General features: G+C 35.5%; 1 protein-coding gene across 15 annotated transcripts in view; it reads left to right on the forward strand.

Annotated features, from left to right (window-relative positions):
* The window catches only part of ZNF236 (zinc finger protein 236), a 75,269-nt gene that overhangs the window by 14,173 nt on the left and 38,972 nt on the right, over positions 1-22,124 (forward strand). For 12 of the 15 annotated variants that reach the window (XR_015288490.1, XR_015288492.1, XR_015288493.1 and 9 more), the window contains exons 4-11: positions 2,638-2,816; positions 4,356-4,480; positions 7,713-7,885; positions 10,507-10,653; positions 12,375-12,446; positions 17,209-17,412; positions 18,566-18,794; positions 20,515-20,787. Coding sequence is in view for 11 of the 15 variants with exons in the window: in XM_086894568.1 (XP_086750694.1) it covers positions 2,638-2,816; positions 4,356-4,480; positions 7,713-7,885; positions 10,507-10,653; positions 12,375-12,446; positions 17,209-17,412; positions 18,566-18,794; positions 20,515-20,787 (1,402 nt within the window). In the remaining 4 variants the exon portion in view is untranslated. The remainder of the gene's footprint in view (positions 1-2,637; positions 2,817-4,355; positions 4,481-7,712; positions 7,886-10,506; positions 10,654-12,374; positions 12,447-17,208; positions 17,413-18,565; positions 18,795-20,514; positions 20,788-22,124) is intronic. The other 3 variants (XM_086894586.1, XM_086894575.1, XM_086894581.1) reach the window with 1 other exon arrangement.

Below are 22,124 nucleotides of genomic sequence, written 5' to 3' on the forward strand. Positions count from 1 at the left end.
TTCTTCAGTGGAAATGCACAATGGTTTTCATTGCTACATTTTGCCCTGGCAAGACAGAAATGGTGAATAAGAACTTGAAACAAAAATTACTTATTTCTTCATGAACATGAGGGGCTTCTGGGCTTTAGGAACACCTTAATATGTTGAAAAAGTTAAAACTGATATTCAGTGGATATAAAAATGAAAATTCCTTTATTATAAGATCCTGTTGGTTTGGGTTTTTATGTTTTACTTTGTTTGATGTTGGGGTTTTGCTTGTTTATTTCATGTTTTGTTTGTTTTTGGTTTTTTTTAGAAATATTCGCTGTATTTGATATGTACTGTCTAATAATTCATGAGCAATGATTGTCGTCCTGAAAATTAAGTCTGCTAATGTTATCATAGTTTTAGTTACTTTCCCATGAAAATCCTGTAAACATAAGTTGTTTATCACATTCCTTCTAAGAAACATTTTTTGATGGACATTTCGCATGACCAGTGTGCTTGGGAAGGTGGTAACTTAATTATCCAATCCCTGGTCATTGTCCAGAATCGATAAATACTGGAGTCAGGGAATAAAGTCATGGGTTTTTGTTCTGACACTGAGTGGTTGTGTGAATCATTTTTTGTCCTTTAGTGACAAATGATCTTTTGCAAAAGTGCAGATTAAAATCCTTTACAGATGCTGGGAGTCATAGATACCAAACAGGTGAAGATCATAAGTTCCAAAGTGTTCTTTAGATGTTGCATCTGGTAAGAGAGGGAGAGCTAAAACAGGAAGAATCCAATGATTAGAACTTTAAATTTTTTTTTCTGAGTTTGGGAATTTTGCATATGATTAGCCTCTTTTGTTTAGTGTTAAAATACGAGTTTTACCATAGTGAGGTTACAGTGTTCAATTACTTGTTCTGTTTGTGGTGGTGATTTTTTTTGGCTTGAGAAGTAAAAAAAATATAATACATTTGGTACAGCCTATAGCAGAGTCTGTTTGGCATGATACATTGGTGGGTTTTTGTAGTTTTCTGCTTTACTGTGATCTTGCTTTCCTACAGCGAATTCCACATTACTGAATAGAATAATGACGACTTTAATTGTCTCAAATACTTCATTTTAGCCTATTTATTTTTTTTGTTCGTAGAAGTTGCTTAATAGAATATGTATATTTGCAACTTAACATGATGCATATGCATGTCTGAAAAGTGCTGAGAAGCAACTCAAAATCCCTCAGTTTTGAGGTTCATGAGCTTGGCATAGTAATTTCAAGTTTCCTAGGTAAAATTTTCTTCCACTTCTAGAAATCTAAAATCATAAACTAAATTTGTTGTATAAGAGCAGTAGATGCTCATGAGAACTATTCAGATTTAAATGTGTGTCCTAGAAAAAAAAGCATTAGTTATTTATTGTCTCACTCTGTGACTTGAATCCAGTAATAATGACATTTAGGTTAGATGAAGCAAATAATTTTTGAGTTGGTAATTAATTTCATTAAAGGACTTCAGCTTTTTAAGCTTTTGTCTGGAAATGTGATACTGCAGAGTTATTTTTTCAGACTTAAAGAACAAATTCATTGTCAAAACAGTCCAAAAATAACATTGCATACCTGTGTTCCTCTTGATTAAAACCTTCTTGTCAATATCTTTCTTGAAATGAACACTGTTGCTTTCTGTTGTTTGTTTTTATTTTTCTTGTTGATCATCATGGGAGAGGGAAAAAAGGGGGCAGGGTAAAAATAATTTCAGTTTGCAGTGATAATCATAATTATTGAAAACTGAGCTGATAGAAAACCTGTCTGAAGTTACTTATGCACACCAGTGAAGAACATTTAACAGATGGATATTTTTAGACATTTAAGATTAACTCTCAGCTTAGGTTTTCTAAAATAGACTGACTGATAAAATTAATGATTTCAAAAGGCAAAATGAAGTCAAATAAATGCAGAGCTTTTAATTTTCACAGAAACAATATTTGAGTTTGATTCTTACTCTTGAGTTTCAGAGAAATGGCAACACTTTTGCATTAAACATGAGAAATACAATTTCTGTTCTGAATGACATGGAATACTAATATAACTGGAAAATGGTGTGTTTAACACTTTGAAAATTAATGGGTTGAAGAGGTACCTCTTAAAAACATCATGTCCCTCTTTATTTATGTCATCTTTACTGTTGAGAAAGCTTAAGAAGTCAGTGCTAACTGTGGTGAGATTACTGTTTAAAAGTGACAATCAATATTAATTTAATCTGCAAAAGTATGAAATCCCTGAATCCAATGCTTTTGTTTTAGAAAGTAATTATTTTTTACAGATGTTTCTGTAGACCACTGTGTAATGGCACTGAGGTGAGTTTCTGTGTGTCTTGAACCAGCCCACCAAGGAAATAAGGAGTGGTGAGGATGGTACTGAACTGCTCGTTTCTGCTTCCATATGAAGTTTTTCAGAACTCAGTTCTAGTGGAGTTTCTTAAAATATAAATATTAATATAATCTTGCAGTGATTGTCGTAAATGATTTATATCACAGGGCTCATACATTTTTCTTGCTTGTATACTTCTCTTGCTGCTTGCTTCCAGCTGCCAATGTCCATAGAAGGATAAGTTAATCTACTTGAGCAAAGCTTGTGCACTGCTGTTTTGAAAAATCAGTCTCTATTATCTCTTTCAGAATCTTATCTGTTCAGAGTGTGGAGATGAATTCACTTTACAGAGTCAGCTGTCCATACACATGGAAGAACATCGTCAGGAACTGGCAGGCAGTAGGATTCACAGCTGCAAGTCTTGTAAAAAAGAATTTGAAACTTCCTCACAGCTAAAGGAGCACATGAAAACTCACTATAAAATAAGGTGACAATCATGGGATTATAACAAAATGAGCAGATGTTACTTTTATGGTAGTAGCTGGGAAAAGCAGGAGTAGTATTTCCAGTCAGCAAAGTACCATGATTTATGCAGATAATTTCTTTTCTTTGGTATGCTGCTCTAAAACAACACTTGCTTTTTAAAACCTTGCTTAACTAGTGGTTATTTTTGGCGGCCTTTTTTTTTTTTTTTTCCCTGTTTTTCTATTTAGGCACACATACTGAGCATAGTTCATATACTAGCTATTTGTGAGCATGGGTTGTTTCTCTGATGTAAAGTGTTTATGATTTTAAGCACTAATAGCAGTATATTGAAGCAAATGTATATTAATTTTACATGGCATTTATTATAATGACAAAAGTTTTAATGTTTTCATTCTGCAAAGATGTAACTTGTTCTTTGCAGTTTGATCATTTTTCCCAAGAGGTCCTCATTACAGCCTCCCATGAGTTTCTTGTAAATCTGAAAAAGCACAAAATGAAGGGGGAAAAAAGAGGCCTGGTAAATGCTGTTCTTATTTTTGGTGAATATTTGTTCTTTCCTTTCTTTCAGCTCTCTAGTTTACTTTTAGGAAGGTAAGAATTACTTTAAATTAGAAGGAAGAAAATCTTCCCTTGGTTTACTTTAAATATTAATAAAGCCTAAAGTGACAGGTGATATCTCTTTTAATTTTCACTATTTCTATAAAAAACAGATAAGGAAAATTACACATTTAAAACAATAAGCCCTGTCTATTTCAAATTCCTTTTATGAGAAGTTAATACAGGTTCTAAGATGTTAATAGTTGTGTTGCAGGAGGTGTAAACAAGTGCTCTAAATTTTAATCTGCAAACAGAAATTTAAAGGTTTGAAGTATCAAGTTAGGTTTCTTTGGGTTATATAAATGTACTGCCTACTAAAGCCATTCTTCTTGTGCACAACTCCTGTGTAGAGACGTTAGGATGAATAAACTAGTTGGTTTGATTTGTAGCAAAATGAATTTTGGGAATTTGTATTCTCTCTTTGTGTGATTCTGTGGAGAGTGGGATTTGTATTTGAGGGCCAACGGTGAATATTTGTGTTGTTAAATTCTTAACTTGTTCTTACCAGACTTCAGCAAGTGCATGTGTACTCCATTTTAAGAGATTTGTGTATTCTAGTTTAGAATGAAGGACTTGGCTATGTTCAGGCAAAAGAAGTAAAAGTTGCACAGAGTTGAAAGTTCCCAACCAAAACACGACCCAAGTGTTTGTGAATTCACTGTATACTTCTGGCAGAATTTACCCTGAAAACGTCTGAAGAGAGCCTCTAAGATCTGTCATATTTTTACTGCAGAAGCAACTAAAATTCTTGGTGCTTGTAGGTACTTGAGAAAATAACTGTTTGCCTTGTTCTTTCAGTGTCATTACGGAATTTGGGTTTTCACTGTTGCAGCTGATACTATGTTGCCATCAAGTTAATACTATGTTAAAAATGATGAGGTAAAAGAAGCTTCTTCAAAATAACATTTCATGTTAATACTTTGTTTTTTTTTTTCAATCACAGGGTATCAAATACCAGATCTTACAACAGAAATATTGATAGAAGTGGGTTTACCTATTCCTGTCCTCACTGTGGAAAGACGTTCCAGAAACCTAGTCAGTTAACGCGCCATGTCAGAATACACACAGGTATGGCAATGAAAGTACTTGTTTTAATTTGGTTTTGTTTTACAAAAATCAATTAACCTCTGAAATGCTGTAAAGGTCTTCATCCTGTTGGGACCTGAAATATTATTAATACATTTGGTTCATTAGATGCAACTACCTGTTGGTTTAAAATAAACTTTATGTAATTCATTTGCTTAGGAAAGTTATATGCTTTTACAGTTTCCAGATTTATATGATTAGAAACAGCTAAAAAATTTTAAAAACTCTATAGATTTCATTTGTTACAAATGAAAATATCAGTTTTGGTATTTAGAGTTTCAGTGGGCCCTAAAATCAGAATCCCTAGATAAGGGCCAGTCATTTACTTTAAAATGGATCTTATGTACTCTAGAGAGTGGGTTTTAAAATTTACAAGTGCAAAAAGAGCAAAAGTGCATGAGAATTATTGATACTAATAAAGTAGTGCTCTTGCATTTTTTTTAAAATTGATTTATTTCAACTTGCAAAGTGATCTTCTGAGGTGATAAGCCTAGGTTGTAATTTTAATAATTGAACAAGTGCAGGTGACTGTTCAAATTTGCAGAATGAATAGGAAATGGTTTTTGCTACATTTCTGTTACAAATATGTGCATGTTTAAACCATAAGCAATTGAAGTAATTGAAAAATACCAAGCACAAAATAATACAAAACTTATGAAGTGTACAGATGGCTACAAAAGAATAGGTCTTATGTTTTAACCAGGTATACATATTATAGCAGGAGTTTGGCTTTAAACAAAGTCTTCATTGAAGATGTTCCAGTGATGTTCAATATGTATTTTTCATACATACTGAATAAACTGCCATTTGTCTAGTTTTTAGCTAATTCACATGTTCATTTATGTAAGTGTGCAGTTCTGTTTGTAACATCAGTCAGTGCAATATCTCTGTTCAGACAGTGATGTGATGAGTTGCCATTTACAAGAATGGCCTTGTTTACTAAGAAATAAAAAGACCATCGTGTGACACTTTCTTAAGAATCTTTTGAAGTTTTACAGATTTAGTTGTAGAAAAGTAACACAAGAGGTCACCCTTGTACCTCCTTTAAAACAATTACTTGAAAATAATATCAAAAAAGGTCAGTGAATATTAACTTCAGTATTTTAGATTCTTGGTTCCGTTTAATTTGTTAGCTTATTCTAGTCAGAATTAAACAAGATTATAGTTGGTTGAGGATGCTTTTTTAAAGCTTAAAAAAGTTTAATGGCATTTTTTTTTTTTTAAAACTTAATGACATTTATCTATTGGGAAACCAGAGACAGAAAATGCAGTCCCAGTCTGCACATGATAGGAGGTCATTTTAACTTCTAAGTAGCTTGCAAATACTCAGTTAATTTGTGAAGTATGTTAGTACTCTAAATCTGCAGACAATCTGTCTGGCTTTCGGCTGTGTGAGGTACTGTAAATATGTAGAAAACAGCTCTGCTTCAAAGAATATAGAATGTCCAAGCCTTTATATGTTAAAATAGCAGGTCTGTGCACAATGTGCAGCATTACGTTGGCCTCTTAATTGCAGTACTTTTTGTGTTCTAGCTAATCATTTCAAGCACTTGCACCCTTCTGGGAAAAAAAATAAAGTCTCAGGGACTGCAATTCCCACATTAATATATGGGTAATGAACCCCTTTTCCCCCCCTCTCAAATCTGTATTTTATTAAGTTATACTTGAGAAATACAGAAATTTCATATTTCCACAATAGAATTAAGATTTCGTTTTTATAGTGAGATTTACTTACATAGGCAAACTTAACCTGAAGCAATCCTTCCATGTGTCCACCAGAAGCTCTTACTGGAAATTAAGCTTTTTGCCTATGAAAGCCTAATAGGAATTTTGTATTTCCAGATGTGAATCAGTGCTCTTTGTTCTAATCTCTTTAAAAAAATATACAGTTAAAACCTGCAGTCTTTAAAGCACCTTAAAAACCCCTAAGCAGCAGAACAAGATATACATTCCTTCAGTGTGCTTCAGTATGCTTGTAATCAATTACAGAAAAACTGCTTTTATTTCTGATAATGTGAATTTAATTAAGAATTAATAAGCTTAAAGTAGATGTAATTACAGCTGTAAAATTAGAAATCATATAAAATATTTATTAAAACTGATTTAATGTGCACATGGTAGTACTTACTGGTATAGCAGACAACATACTGCATGCTTATACTGGTCTTGGCTATGGAAGTATGAAAAGGCAAGGTGCTAAATATTTTCAAGGTCCTAGAGTTACTACAGCTGAACTATTTCACTAAAAGAAAAAAAAGAGTAGTACTTAAGTTCACAGTGGAGTTCCTGGTGTTAAGTTCCAGGAGTTAATTAGGACACATGGTTGTAAGAAACTAAAATTTATTATTAGTATATTTATGTAGCTTTGTAATCTCTTTATGCAGTCCTCTTATGTTCGTAACTTAAAGTTTCTGTGGGGTTTTTAATGCTTATCTGGTAACATACAAAAAGTGCAATTATGCACAGCACTGAGGGCACCAAAATTGGGAAATCATGACAGCATTTCTGTAACAATATTGGCTAGTTTTCTTTTAAATGGTCAGTAGGAACAGTTTTTTAAATTATTTTCTGGGCAGAACTGTCTAAAACATTATTTCATTGCGTATTTTCAGTAGGTGGTTGCAAAGAATGAATGGCTCGTAAAATTTATTGGGGAGTGGGAACCATATACCATCTTTTGCAGTGTTGCTGTAAGACTTTCTGATTTAAAACCAGATAAAAGATTAAATTTTTGACTGTTAGTTACATATTACTGTCCATTTGCCCTCTGGGCCTGTTGTTTCTGTGAAGGTATTTGCATTTGGTTTAAAACACATGGTTTGGTATAAAACATATGTGGGTTTCTTTTTTCTTTTTCCCTTTGTTTTTTTTTTTTGCTCCAATGATTTTGCATAGCAGCTGAGATCTTTCAAACCACAAGTTGAGGGAAGCTGTTTTAAATAATTGCTTCATCTAGATTTCCTTTATTTTACCGATTTAAACTGATAATCACCAGCTAAGTCACAAAACTTTCACAGGGCTACATTTTCATCAAGAGTAGGTGCTGAGTTGGTGGTCGAAGCAAACAATTTTATTGTCAAAATCTCCCAATAACATATATAATAACATGTGTATTTTATTTTATTGAGTACAATTTTTCATTTAGATACAGGAAACTGCTGACAATTACTTAAACCTCCTTACTCTTCCTCCTCCTGCTGCTGTTTCCTTGCAGGTGAAAGACCTTTCAAGTGCAGCGAGTGTGGGAAGGCCTTTAACCAGAAGGGGGCTCTGCAGACCCACATGATCAAGCACACGGGGGAGAAGCCCCATGCCTGTGCCTTTTGTCCCGCTGCCTTTTCCCAGAAAGGCAACCTGCAGTCACACATACAGCGAGTTCACTCTGAGGTAAATGCAATTATTCATCGAGTCCTGGGTGCATCTTAACTCAGTTTTGCTATTCCTATGTGCTCCAGCCAGTAGCGATTTACTGCTGTAGTGTAGATTCTGGTTTGCTGCTTTTGCCTGTGGGCTTTCCTTAGCTTGGTCGGAATAAATGTATACTTAGGAGAAGTAGCAAAACCTTCATTTGCCAGTGTCTTTTTAGTATGTGGATAGATTAATAAATAGTGGGGTTGGGTGTGCAAAAAAGTACCTACGTCAGTCTTGGGAGAACAAGGGCTAGAATCACATGAAAATAAGCCAAAAGCAGCCAAGCAGAAAATGGTGACAAATTTCAAGGCCAAGCAGCAGCTCACTTCACTAATTATATTGCAGAACATACTTGTCATTTGTCTTTGAAGTATATGTCTTGCAGCCTGCAAAAAAACAGAGGTTTTTTGGTTACAAGTGGAAGAAAATTTCAGAATAAGATTAAAAAAAACATTTCAGACCTCTTTATGTCTGCTTTTTTTCCTCTTTCTGACAGACAGTTTTTAAGTCTCAAAATATGCTGTGATAAAGTAATACAGTCTTCTTAGCAATGTGAGCTATGCAACTGTGTTCAGTAATTTGCAGACTTTTAGTGATTTGTGGTTGGAAATACCCATAGAAAGAGATGTAGTTTTGGTTTGGAAATTATGAAGTGATAGAGGTAATGCTTTCTGCTGCTTTGTTTTCCTGTGTGCACAGTATCATCTTTGTTCTCACTCTTCCCCTATCTCTGAGATTTGCAATCTCCTTTTCCGTTTTTGTGTTACAATGGTAGATATTACTAAGGATCCTTTTAGTATGTTTCTTACTTTTAGGATGTGCTTTATTATATGGATATGTATATGTAATATTTATGATACACTTAATTATGTTAAGTCATTTAACTTCGAGTACTGTGTCCAGCTTGGGCCACTCAGTTCAGGAAGGACATTGAGGACCTAGAGTGTGTCCAGAGAATGTCAGTGAAGCTGGTGAGGAGCACAAGTTCTGTGAGGAGTGGCTGCGGGAGCTGGGGATGTTTAGCCTGGAGAAGAGGAGGCTCAGGGGGGACCTTATCACTCTCTACAACTCCCTGGAGAGAGGCTGTGGCCAGGTGGGGGTCAGCCTCTTCTCCCAGCCAGCCAGTGACAGGACAAAAGGACACAGTGAAGCTGTGCCAGGGGAGGGTTAGGCGGGACATGAGGAGGAATTCCTTCATGAATGGGTGATGAGACATTAGAATGGACTGCCCAGGGAAGTGATGGAGTCACTGTCCCTGGAGATTTATTTAAGATTTTACTTGGCACTCAGTGCCGTGATATAATTGACATAGTGGTGTTTGGTCATGGGTTGGACTTGAGGACCTCAGAGGTGTTTTCCAACCTAATTGATTCTGTGATTCCCTGGTGTGACTAGTCATCCTCAAGGTTAACAGCTGTCTATATGTGATAGCTTTTGCTACATAAAAAAATGCACCAACATTGATTTAATAGTTTAAATTTACTTTTTTTCAGTATTACTTAGGGGTGAAGTAAAAAGTATTTTTCACCTTTTTCTGTTATTCTGTTTTTGTGTAAGAAAGAAACAAGCTGTGGGATAAGGTATTTTAAATAAATGCTACCTCTTGATCACATCCTATGCTGTGTTTTGGAGTCCTGAGCCTGAATTTGAGTTACTGCTTTGGATAATCTATTGATTTTTTTTTCCTTTCTTGCTGTTGCTGGTTTTTTTTTCAAGCCTGCACGGAACTCTATGAATTCTTTGTTTTATTCTGAGACAGTTAGAAAATAACATTGAAGCTGCTATTGCAATGAATAGTGAATTGGAAGTTGATTCTCACTTCCTAAAGCACTGTTTAGTTGTAGCATATTTTATTACTTAATACCTCTTTTTGAAAGTCTTGTTGTTAGTTTAATGTCACAAAATATGAAATACCAATATTGTATTGCAAGTACTGCAATGTGTTTTCTTTTGAATACCTTGTTGCTCCCTGCACATTGCAAGTACTGGATGTTATTGCTGTGTGGACTGAAGAGGGAAGGTGAGGATGGATGGAAGCTGCAAATTTAACTGCTTTAATTATCTTAACCCATTGGTCTGAAAGTCTCAAACAAGTGGCTGCTGATCACTTTCTCATTCTGTGTTCAAATTCAGTTCAAACCAGACATTAAACTTCCATGCCCTTCACAATGTTGGTTTTTGTCTGCATTTTTCTTATCTCATACTTCCAAACTTCCATTTGTATTATGTATGATGCTTCATCTTCAGGCACATCTTAATTGATCAAGTTGCATTTCAGTTTTGCTTTTAAGTGTGGAATGGTAGGAGATGGTAAAGAGAGAAAAGTCTGAGACCTCGTTTGCCGCACGACATTTGTTTTGCTGTCTGGTGCTTCACAATGTTGAGAAGTGGTAGTAAGCAGCTGTAGTCATGTACATAGATTATAGTTCATTTATATCCAAGAGGTACCAGCCTGATTCCATAACTGCATATTGGTAATTTGAAGAAATAAACCATTTTAGCTTTTATAATCCAGTAGTGTACTTGTGCTATAGAAAAATAATGAAAAACAATATTTGGTAGATGTAGGGAAAATTTACTTTGTTATTTTTTTAAAGGTGAAGAATGGCCCTACATACAACTGCACAGAATGTAGCTGTGTCTTCAAAAGCTTGGGTAGTTTAAATACACATATCAGCAAGATGCACATGGGTGGCCCACAGAATTCTGCAAGTGCTTCAACAGATGTATCTCATGTTACAGCGGTAAGCTTTGCTTGGTATATTGTGAAAATGCCTTTGAGAGTTGAATTAGGTCTATATCTTAATTCCAGTAATTCTTCAGATAGGTTAGAACTTCTGCATCTGTAGCTGTCTCTTGTCTTTTTCAAGTTGTGTGTGATTTTTGGTATAAATTTCCAGGATTAAATATTGGGAAAATGTAAATTGGCCAACTATATGCAAAAAAGTATTTACAGTTTGAGGGTTTGGTTGAAAATATAGCAGTTTAATTCTGCAGCTAAGTATAATTCTTGTTCGTAAAAATTGTTAGCCTCTTCTGATAAAATAAAAATTATGGGGAAGTCTTAGAACTATTGAAATAATGTATTAATTTCAACTCATTTTCAAAAATTGTTTGTATGATTCTAGTCCATATAAACACATAGTGGATTCTTCTGTGTATATCTGGTAACCTTTTTTAGATGTTAGCTTCTTACTAGCAAGATTATAAAGGCAAAAACATAGCTTTACTGGAAGCAGTGAATGTTTTTCTTTCTTTACCAAGATATAAAAAAGAGCTAAAATTCAGAAAATGTCTCTGGTTTCATAGGACTAGAGTATTTTTGAGCCAGTGAATATTTCATTTATCACAGTTCTCTTCTTTTTTTCTTTGATTAAAAGGAGGGTTAAAATTTGAAGTATGAACTTCATTCTGCAGCCGTGTCTTCTTGAAATAACTTTCTAGTAATATTGTTCGGAAAAGCTTTTTAACATTTTCTGAAGTTTTTTTATAGGGCTGATGATATTTGTTTCTCCATGTCAATTCATAAAAAGAAAGACTAATGTGTCTTATTTGTTTGCAAGTACATATATTCTCTACGTCTTTTTTTCATGTCTACATATTCAAGCCTAATCTTAAAAGCAGGATGGAAAAGAATTCCTTCATACTACCTCATGTTTTTTTTCCCTGGCCAGCTCTGTTTTTAATTTTTTGGTTTGATTAAATATTTTGGATTTGCTTAGCATGTTGGTATTACAGCAGTGTAGTATTATCTCTGCTTGCATGAATACTTTGCTGCTCGCATGAGAGAGAGGAATAGCAAAAAATGCCATACAATACTATAAGCAAAGAGAGAGAAGGGAGAAAAGGATTCTTTCTAAAAATTGATGCAAAAAAGTTCAGCAAGGAACAGCAGAGATAAAAAAACGACATGTCAATTGCATATTAGAGAGGATTATGGTTTTTATTTGTAATTTTATATCTGAATCTGCATATATTTAATTATTCCTATTTTTTCTATTGCTTTAGAAACTTAGTACATTATTAGATTAGCATAAGCATTCTTAAATCAGAACTTTCCTTCATTCTGCTGAAAATTTGCAGAGCTGCTTTAACAACAAATCTCCAGTACAATAGTTCTGTTTTGAAGTTTGCCATCAGTCTCTGTCATCCCTTGGTACATACCTGGGGATAAGATTTTGTTCTTATTAAGTACACATTCCAAAAGCTGAAGTTTCCTGAAGTGCTGTGCTACCAAAGAATGTACTCTTGTGTGATACATGAGAATATTTTCTAAATTATAGTGGCTGTAAGGCTGTCATTTTGCTGTCATTTGCTGCATTAGTATTTATAGCTAAGATGATTTTGTGTACTTCTATTTCTTTCACATAGTCTGCACTATTTCTTTCACATATGTTTCTGCATTGTATCAGCCGTGATTTTCTTCTTTTTGATAAAGATTTAAAATATTTTGATTTCTTTTTAGGACTCTGTCACCCAGCCTTTAACAACATCCCCTACTAATCTTTTGCAACCTGTTGATAACAAATGGAAGAATGTAAGTGTGAAATTTTTGTCACATTTTTGTGTCAAGACCATAAGCGGGAGAAACTGTACATAAATTTGTAAATTTTTATTTAACTGTTGAAAAAGGGTATGCTGTGATACTTTGTGATGAGTTGAATCAGCTGATATGTGAAGGGAAACTCCTTGGTGAATGCAGCTGGTTATTTGGATGTGGGACAGGTCTTGAATGGATTATATTGCCTCATTTGTTTACACACTCATGATTTTACATGTAAGTCTCTTCAACAGCTCTTCAAAATGTAGGTAAATACTTTTCTGTATAAAAAGACCAGAGAGTAAGGATTCTTAAAAATTCTCAATAGGCCTGCCCCTCTGCCTTTATTTTGTAGGCATTACCATGTTTTGTTTGGAGAAGGAAAGAGCTGTGTTCATATGGGTTGACTTGGTTGGAATTCAGGTAGCAGAGGAGCTGTGGGGCTCAGGAGGAGCCATGGAGCTGGGAAGGGATGATGCAGGGCTGACTTTCTGCAGCTCCATAGCAATCAGTTGTGGTGTACAGGAAGGTCTGTGTGTGCCAGTCATCCTGAGAATTCTGGCAGATTTTGTTGCAGCTATACAGCATTGTCTTTGTCAGGTATAGTTTGCAGCATGGTACCTTAGGGACAGACTGTCTAACTTACAGTCTCCCTACCCAGCTTCAGCTACTGGTTATTTTCCCTTGTACTCAAATCCACAAGATCAAGAACTGGGAAATGTGGGAGTATTGCTTTAAAGTCACCATAAACAGCCCATCCACTGTAGGCAGGGCAGAAGAAGTAGAGAGATGACACTGAATGTGTGTAATAGAATGGTTAGAATGTTTGGAGCTTGCAGTTGGCAATGGAATAGTTGAGTGCCTGGGTAAGAATCAAGGGGCAAACAAATAACGCAGAGATCATTGTGCGGGAGTGCTGTAGATCTTCTAGGCAGGATGATGACATTGAATTATTCTTTGAGGAACTAAGGGACACCTCTGAGACAACTGCCTTTGCCCTTATGGGAGGCTTCAGCTTGCCAGAAATTACCTGGGAGAATTGCACAGCTGATACAGCCTGGACCAGAAGATTGTTAAAAACCTGCATGACAATGGAGGAATTTTGGAATTTATGGAATTTATGGAATAGGTCTTAAAGGAGCAGACTCAGAAAGATGCCCTCCTTGATCTACTGCTTGTCAGCAGAGAGGATCTCATAAGCAAAATGGAGATTGGCAATCATCTTGGCCACAGTGATCATGAAGTGATAGAGCTTAAAATCTCTGTTGACAGGAGGAAAAGTGCCAATAAACCTAAGCTCTGGACATGAGGAGAGAAGACTTCAGGCTGCTCAGGGAACTAGTAAAGAAGGAACCTTGGGATAATGTTTTCAGATGTGCTTGGGAATATCAGTGCTGGTGGCTTTTTAAATACCAACTTCTGAGGGCACAGGAGCAGGCAATTCACAAATGTCAAAAGTCAAGCAGGCAAGGCAGAAAGCCACATTGGGTGAACAGAACTTATGTCTCTTGGTCATAAGGCAGGAAACAAAGGTGTGTGCCCTGTTGAAACAAGGTCAGATGATGCAGGAAGAATGCAGAAATACTGCTTGTTGCTGTAGGGAGAAAATTCATGTGGCCAAGGCTCAGCAGCAGTTGAAGCTTGACAGAACCATGGAGGACAATAAAGGTTTGTTTTTTCAAATGTATTAATGGCAATAGGCAGTGTAAAAATAACATTTGGCCCATTATAGGATGAGGATGGTCACCTCACAAATAGGGATAGGGACTTGGTCTGTTCAGCCTGGAGAAGACTTAGACCTCATTGCAGTTACAGCTTCTTCTTGAGGGGAAGAAAAGGGACAGACACTGATCTCTGTGGTGACCAGGGACAGAACCTGAAGGAATGGCCCGAAGTTTTGGCAGGGCAGCTTTAGGCAGGATATCAGGAAAAGGTTCTTCGCCCAGAGTGTGGTTGTGCACTGGAACAGGCTCCCCAGGGAAGTGATCACAGCACCAAAACTGACGGAGTTCAAGAAGCATTTGGGCAGTGGTCTCAAACACGTGGCGTGACTCTTGGGGTGTTCTGCACAGGGCCAGGAGTTGGATTCAATGATCCTGATGGGTCCCTTCCAAAATATTCTGTGATAATGTGATGAAGAGTGCCAGGTATTTTGTAGTGAGATGTATGAGTTGGGAGCAATGGATCCCATTGCCTTCTCCACACAGAATTCAAAACTGAAACTGCCAGTCAGCTTTGCAGCCACTCTGCCCCCAGCCTGTGGCGCTGCCTGGGATTTTTGTGACCCAGGGGCAGGACCTGGCACTTGGCCTTGTTGTACCTCACACAGTTGAACTGTTGACCAAGTCTGTCCAGATCCAGGGTTGTATATGGTCTATATTTCATTTTGGCAATTTTTAGGGTTTTCTGTTTACAGTGTTCACTATTCATGAACTGTATTCAATGATGCAGGAGGAATCAGCCATCAGAATCCTTAAAATACTATAGTGTGTTTACTAGTGAAGAGATTCAAGGTGCATTAGCTGCTTTGTCCATCAGATGAAATACTTAGATGTGATTTCATCTTCTGTTTCGAAGAAGAGGGAGAAGTCTGTCATCTTAATAGAGAAGAGGAAAAAAAGATTGAGGGTCAAAGCTAGGCAAATTGACACTTGGAAATAAAGTATGAAATTTTAGTGATGATGATTTACTCTTGGAGCCATGTGGGATGTCAACAGAAAAAGTTGACCACAATAAACTACTTGATTTAAAGGACTACTCTAATTTTTTACAGTTACTGTGACTTGAAGGAGTTATTCACTTAGAGCAGGCACACTGTCTCTGTTACACAGCAGATCAGACAAACTAAGGGCCATCACAAGGTCCACTGTTCCAGTTGAACAACAGTGGAATGACAAAACAGTAAAAAAGATATTCATTTTCCATGTATTAAATAGGATATTCAAATAAGATCTAGAAGGAGACCTCTGAAACTTTTTATAATTAATGTATCTTAAGAGTAAATGGTAGCAAGCATCATATATGTGCATGTGTGTACATTATTGTTCAAAAAAGATAACCACCATGAGACTGTATATAAACTGCTGTATAATACGCAGGACACAGTGGCTAAATATATGTAATGCTGTAATTTTCATATCAAAGATGATGTTGAGAAGTTTCTTCATTAGCAAATAATTTTTCTCTTGCTGAAGCCTGGGAGAATTTTATACACTTCTAGTGGAGGCATCCTGCTCTACATAAAAGCTTCACTACATTCTGTTTCCAGAAAAGAAATTACCTCTATAAAGGGCTGTTATACTTTCTAGCAAACTGCTTTCCTTCAGTTCCTATTTATGCCATTCTCATTGCAATATAGTGTGTCGCCCATATTAAAATGTTTATAGAACCTCTGCTAAATTGGAATCTGAAGAGATACAGAGTCTTTCTCTGTCTCACTGGTAAGGTGAAAAATAGAACTAACGGTTAAATCAGCAAAGTAACAAGTGATACTCTCACATGCATGCAAGAGAAATAAGGATTTATTTTTTATCATCTCATGAGAAGGCATGAAGAGGCATCAAATTCACAGGATATAATCCGAATCAAACTAATGTTTTTTAACGTAATTCTTTGTAACCATCCTTTCTTTACTACAGTGACTGTCATCTTAACTATCTAAAGTGTCAGTATAAAGAAAATCTCAGGGAAGTTTTCAATTGAGAAGGAAATAATACAAATGTTAAGCCGAAGATTATTCTTTGCTAAAAATAATCTGAAAGAAGATAGCCTTTTATGTCTCTATGTGGTTGCACATGCACCTGGAAGTGGTTCTTTTTAGATAACAGAAGGGAATATTAGAAGCAAATAACCGGTGTGTCCTAACCTACCCAGCTATGGTGCTAACCATTGTATAAATACATAATTCTATTTTCTGCAGTAAAACAAATTATTGAAAGCAGTTGTTTCAGTAATGGTATACTTAAGCAGTCTATTTGTCGTAAGAAGAAAGTTTATAAATAAATTATAAGCAAACAGGAGTCTTTGTTTCTGATTTTAGAACTAATACCAAGGCTCTTTATCACTTTTTTCCTTCATATTTGTTACTAAGATAGCCTGAGATACACAATTTCAAATTTAAGATTGAGAAATTAGATTTTTACAATTCAAATTTTTTTAGTATTTTGATGGAGCCTGATGTGTATTTAAATTTTTAGAATGTGAAGTGATTTCTCTAAAGCTAAGTGGTTTCAAAGGTTCCAGATTGAAGGGGAAAAGTTGGTTGTTTATTCTGAAAGGTTTTGATACAGCAATACAGCAATATAGATACATTACTAAAAAAAAAAAATCTGTAATGGAAGGTTGTTTTTTATAAAGGACATGCTTGAGATAAATGTGAAATCTAAAAAGATAGCCATGACAGTTTATTTCTTTTGGGAATTACTTTTTGCGTGGCCTTTATGCATGGAATTTTGTAGTTGATCCATACCTGTGTTTTCTAAATTGGTTGAAGGCTCAGTAGTTGACAGTAAATTTAATTCAAGCTGTAAGCTTACAATTTCAAGCTTGGGAAGAACTGAAAAAATAAGGATGTACAAAAGCAATTGTATAATGGAGTAAGCAAACTTTGAATGAGGCTCTATATAGTCACTATGTCTTGTGTAAGTAGCCATCCTCGTAGTGGACGGTTACCAGACATTTCAGGTAAGGGAGCTGGACAGCTGAGTTCACAAGACATACTTTTGATCTTCCTTGACAAACATGCCACTGTATATTTCAGGCCACACATTTTCGGTCTCCACTTCTTCAACAGACTGAAAACCAGGTGTCTCCAGCTGCTGCTCATCAGGGCCAGCAGACTGTCACTGATGTCATTCAGCAGCTCCTTGAGTTATCTGAACCAGGTCCTGTAGAAAATAACCAGCCTCAACAACCTGGTCAACAGCTCAACATTGCAGTGGGGATCAGTAGAGATATTTTGCAGGTAAGAGCTCTATGTGAAAAGACCTTTACATTTCAGTGGTTCCTTTCTCATTCTTTCTTATATTTTAATGAAATTTGTTCTCAATATTTTCAATTAGAGCCAATTTAAATTGGATTCAATTAAATCAAATTTATGGATTTCTAAACAATCCATCAGCCAAGAAAGAATTATAAAGATTTATTGAATGAGTATGGACTGCACTAATATATCTTTATATGGTTTTAAGTGTACACCCCTGTACATGGATATTTTTACTGATACCTTAAGCCTTTTTTTTCCTGTTGCCCAGAAGCAGCTTGTGGCGTGTCCTTAGGTTACACACTGCTTAAAACATTGTATCATTCAAGAGGGGAAAATTATTTTATGTGGTTAAAAACTGAGAAGGTATACATTGTCATTACCCTGTTCTAATTAATAAGGGCTATCTGAATAGTTTCTATTTGTGCAATAATTTTTTTATTGAAGTCAGCTAGTGTTTTTCTTAAAAAACTTACTATATTTTGTCCTTGATAATGACAGAAGGAGAAGCGGTGTAACAGAAGAGATGTAGGGTGGTGAATTACTATCTGTGCTTGTTCTGCAGCCTGTGCCACATAAAGGCACAAACAGGATGGATCAGGGCAGAGAACAATATCATTTAGTGTTAGTTGTAGTCTGCTAACCTGTAAGGTACCTTTTCATCTCTAGACTTTTAAGTACCACTTAAATTTGGGTTTGGAACACCCAAATGAACATCCATATGCAGCTATGGGCAGGTTCACCCTGTTACCTGTGCTGAATTCTCTAATGTCTGGAATATGAAGAGGAATTGCAGAAAGTAATAACATGGTACATAACTTTAATCCTGATAGCTATTAAAAAAAAAAATCTTGTTGTTTCCTGAAAGGCAGTTGCTGACAAATGTGTAAATGCAGAAAATCCAACCTAAAACTTCACAGACAATCAGAAATCAATGCTGATTAATTGATTAATCAATTAATGTGTAATAATGTGTTTGTGGGTTTTGAAATACAGCTGAAACTTTATGAGAATTAGACATTTAATTCCTTCAATTGTGTTTGTGTTTTATCTTCTAAGTACTCGTTTGCAAAAATTTGGGAATAACTGTGAAATGTTTCTTCCTTACTCTAGAAGTTTTTTTGTTCTTTTTTAGCAAGCATTAGAGAACAGCGGGTTGTCATCAATTCCTGTCTCTGCACATTCTACTGACTGCAGCCAGGCTAAAGCTGCTGGGGCCCAGGATCAGAACCCAGATGTTCCAAGCCTCTCAAATCATCAGGCTGATTGTAGTAGTGCTGAACAAGATAAGGAGCAAGATAATACAGATAAACTAGATAAAAAAGAAAAAAAGTTCATTAAGAAAAAATCACCGTTTTTGCCTGGTAATGTTGCCACTGCTTTCTACTTCTTGTGCTGTAAAGAGTGTAGCAACTGTGGATGTGTTTATGGCTTTATAAAGGGTTTTCCCAAAATGTGTTGTGGATTAGTTATGAACAGTATTTGTTTTTACCTAAAACACAGTGTAAGATATGATTAATAGTATTTATAATTTTCATTATAAAAATATAATTGAAAAAGCATGTCAGGATGGCATGAAGTGAAATTATACTTCTAAATCTTTTGGATTAAATCATTTGAGTTATAGGAAAAGGACAAAAAAGTATGTGAATCTATTTTTCTCTCCCACCATCCTTCTCTGACAAGGACTGGGTTTTCACTGTGTGTCCCAGAGTAAAGAGTTCTTATAAGGACTGTTCTTCCTCTTTGAAAGTGAGACCTTACAGAGGCATAAGGGCAGGACTGCAGATCTTGACTAATTCCATGTAGGGGAGGATGAAGGCTGGCATTATGAATAATTCTTCATGTCACCTGTCTCTGGAATCATAGTACTGATCTGATATTGTCACCATAAATATATAATATTTTTCTGCCTCTGTACTGTGTTGTGTATATGCAAGCCTTGTGTATATGCATTTTTAGTCTGTGTGCTTAAATGCAACTTAAGTTTCAAGGTTGCTTGAGCTTTATGGTTGCTAGAAGTTGTTTGTTCCAAGTAAAGCCTTCATACTTTAGTGGCCAGCCTGGTATATATAGTGCTATAATGTGACTGCATTATTTTATCTCCATCTGTAGTATCTTCATGGGTACATTGATGTTGCTTTTTCTTTTGCAAGGGATGGAGAAATTGATCCAAAGTAAAAACTTGTCTTCTTCAGTATAGCTGTGATAAAAACTACCATTAAAGTTTTCCTCCGGTAATAATTATTTTGTTACTTGTGATTAACAGTAACAACTCTATAGCTGTGACTGCAGATAAAAATAAAAGGTCATTGCTGTGCAGTCAAACAAAACCACTTTTGTTTTTTGATAAAGCAGCATGACCCCAGTGTGTTAACTGATTTAAATGAGCAAACAATATGACATTGAACAATTGTATGAATAAAAAACTTGGATTCGTTTTTTCATTTTTTGAGAAAATGAAAGAAGGGGTTTCTTTCATTTTTTGCTGAGAAAAAATGTCCTGTTGCCTTAGGACAGACCTTAGGGTTCTTGGATCACAAAACAACTTTTGAAAAAAAGTGGCCTTAAATTGTTAATCATCAGAAGGATTTGTACAATTTTTCTTCCTTTACAAGCTTACAAAATGTAACTGAAGTCTAAATTTGCAAAACAGAGGGTCAAGCAAAGTATGTCCTCCAGTTAGAGAATTGTTAAGTACGTAAAATAATTTGGTGTGGTTATGGTTGAGGATTTACAGTTGATGGATAATTTTGTGTTAGATATATTATTTATAAGTTAACTGGTATATTATATTACATTAACAGGTGCATTCTACATTTCTAAGTGGCATAGAAATTGTGTTATTTGAATTTCAACAGGATTCTGTTGGTTTTGTTTTTTTTTTGTCATTCCAGCCCATCACCATTTTTGTGAAGTAGAATTAATCGGAATTAATCTTCTATGAAGTGTGTTGTGATGGCATCTATTTCACAAAGTGTTTTTGTGGTCTGGTTGCTTTGTACAATAGCATCAATGTAGTGGGATTTTTCAAGAATAATTAGAAGGTTTAAGAAGCATTCATTTTGATATTCCTTGTTCTAGGTTCTATACGTGAAGAAAATGGAATCAGGTGGCATGTTTGTCCATACTGCTCTAAAGAATTTAAAAAACCAAGCGATTTAGTGCGCCACATTCGCATTCACACCCATGAGAAGCCATTCAAGTGTCCCCAGTGCTTCCGCGCCTTTGCCGTGAAGAGCACTCTAACAGCACACATAAAAACACACACTGGCATTAAAGCTTTCAAGTGCCAATTTTGTATGAAAAGCTTTTCCACCTCAGGGAGTTTAAAAGTTCACATTCGCCTGCATACAGGTAAGGCCTTGAAATGGCTTTGTGTATTCTATGATGTGGGTGGGACCTTAAATGAGAAGACTGAAATGTGTAAGTTGTAGACATGTCTGCCATGTCATTGTTAATATTTCTCAGAGAATGTATCATTTTAGCTTTGTATGTGATGAGTGTAATTTTTTGTAATAACTTTCTAGTGTTTCATGGCTTTGAAACTTACAAAAAACATGGGCATTTAATTTTCTCATGATGATTCAGGTGTTGTTCCTTTCTAATACCACTATTCTGAATGTATTTAATTGTGCCTTCTAAGGAGTCATACTCTTGCAGTTTGAGTTCTGATTTTATTTATCCCCATTTGCCTTTAATATTTGCATCTTCATCTTCCCTCCCCCTCCCCACACTTTTGATAATTTCACTGTAACACTAAGGGCTGGTTACTTCCCATTTTATGTTCTACATTATGGCGTAGCTTCATGTTTTCACAAACTAACCCGTTTTCAGTATCTTACACTGAATATCCTAGAACTCCTCTGATCATATGGTCTTTGTTTGCATAATATATGATATATGGTCTTCAAAACCTTTTTATGTGGTTGAACTATCCTTTCCATAAAGAACAATGAAATTTCTGCTTTTGGTAGGCTACTTGATTGTTTTCCAAGTTCTTTCCTTGTTCATACAGGTAAATAAAGTTTCATCAAGATAAACGTGCTGCTCTTCCCTTTAACTCCTGTTTATGTAATTACCTTCTGCAAAAGTATCATTTATTGGCGTAGGTACATTTTGGATCCAATGTGTTTTACAGTTTGATGTATTTTATCCATGAAATATCAATGTTGGATTCATCTGCAGAAAATCTTACACTTTTATTTGGTTAAACTTGTAAACCAGTATATTTTTTCTGTTCGTTTGAAGTCAGGCTTACTTCATACAAGCATTGAGATCAGTTCAGAGTGGCAGAAGCACTAGGTAGCTTGGAAAACAGGTAGTCCAGTGTTTATGGAACTGCTCTGTAGTTTCAGATAACGTTTCATTTATTGCATTGTGAAGAATGGTTCATTCTTCTACATTTTTTCTGTCTGTGATTGAACTTGATAAAAGCCGTGTTCATAATACCCAGTCACATTTCCTAGCTTTTTAAGTCCAAGATTTCCCCTTGAACAAAACCAGAAAGTTGTTCAGCTTTGCCTGTCTCTAGCCTAACACGTTATCTAGGAAATCTCTCCCAAGGAGATGTTTCTACTGGATATCGCATTACAAGAGTCTTTGATACTTTTGTTGGCGTGCTTTTTTTTACTGTCATCAAACAGAGTTGATGTTTTCAGAGACAGATAGAGAATCTTTTTGACTCTGTCACA

The sequence above is a fragment of the Cyanistes caeruleus genome, chromosome 1 (genome assembly GCF_971803275.1).
Source record: "Cyanistes caeruleus chromosome 1, bCyaCae1.hap1.1, whole genome shotgun sequence".
NCBI lineage: Eukaryota > Metazoa > Chordata > Aves > Passeriformes > Paridae > Cyanistes > Cyanistes caeruleus.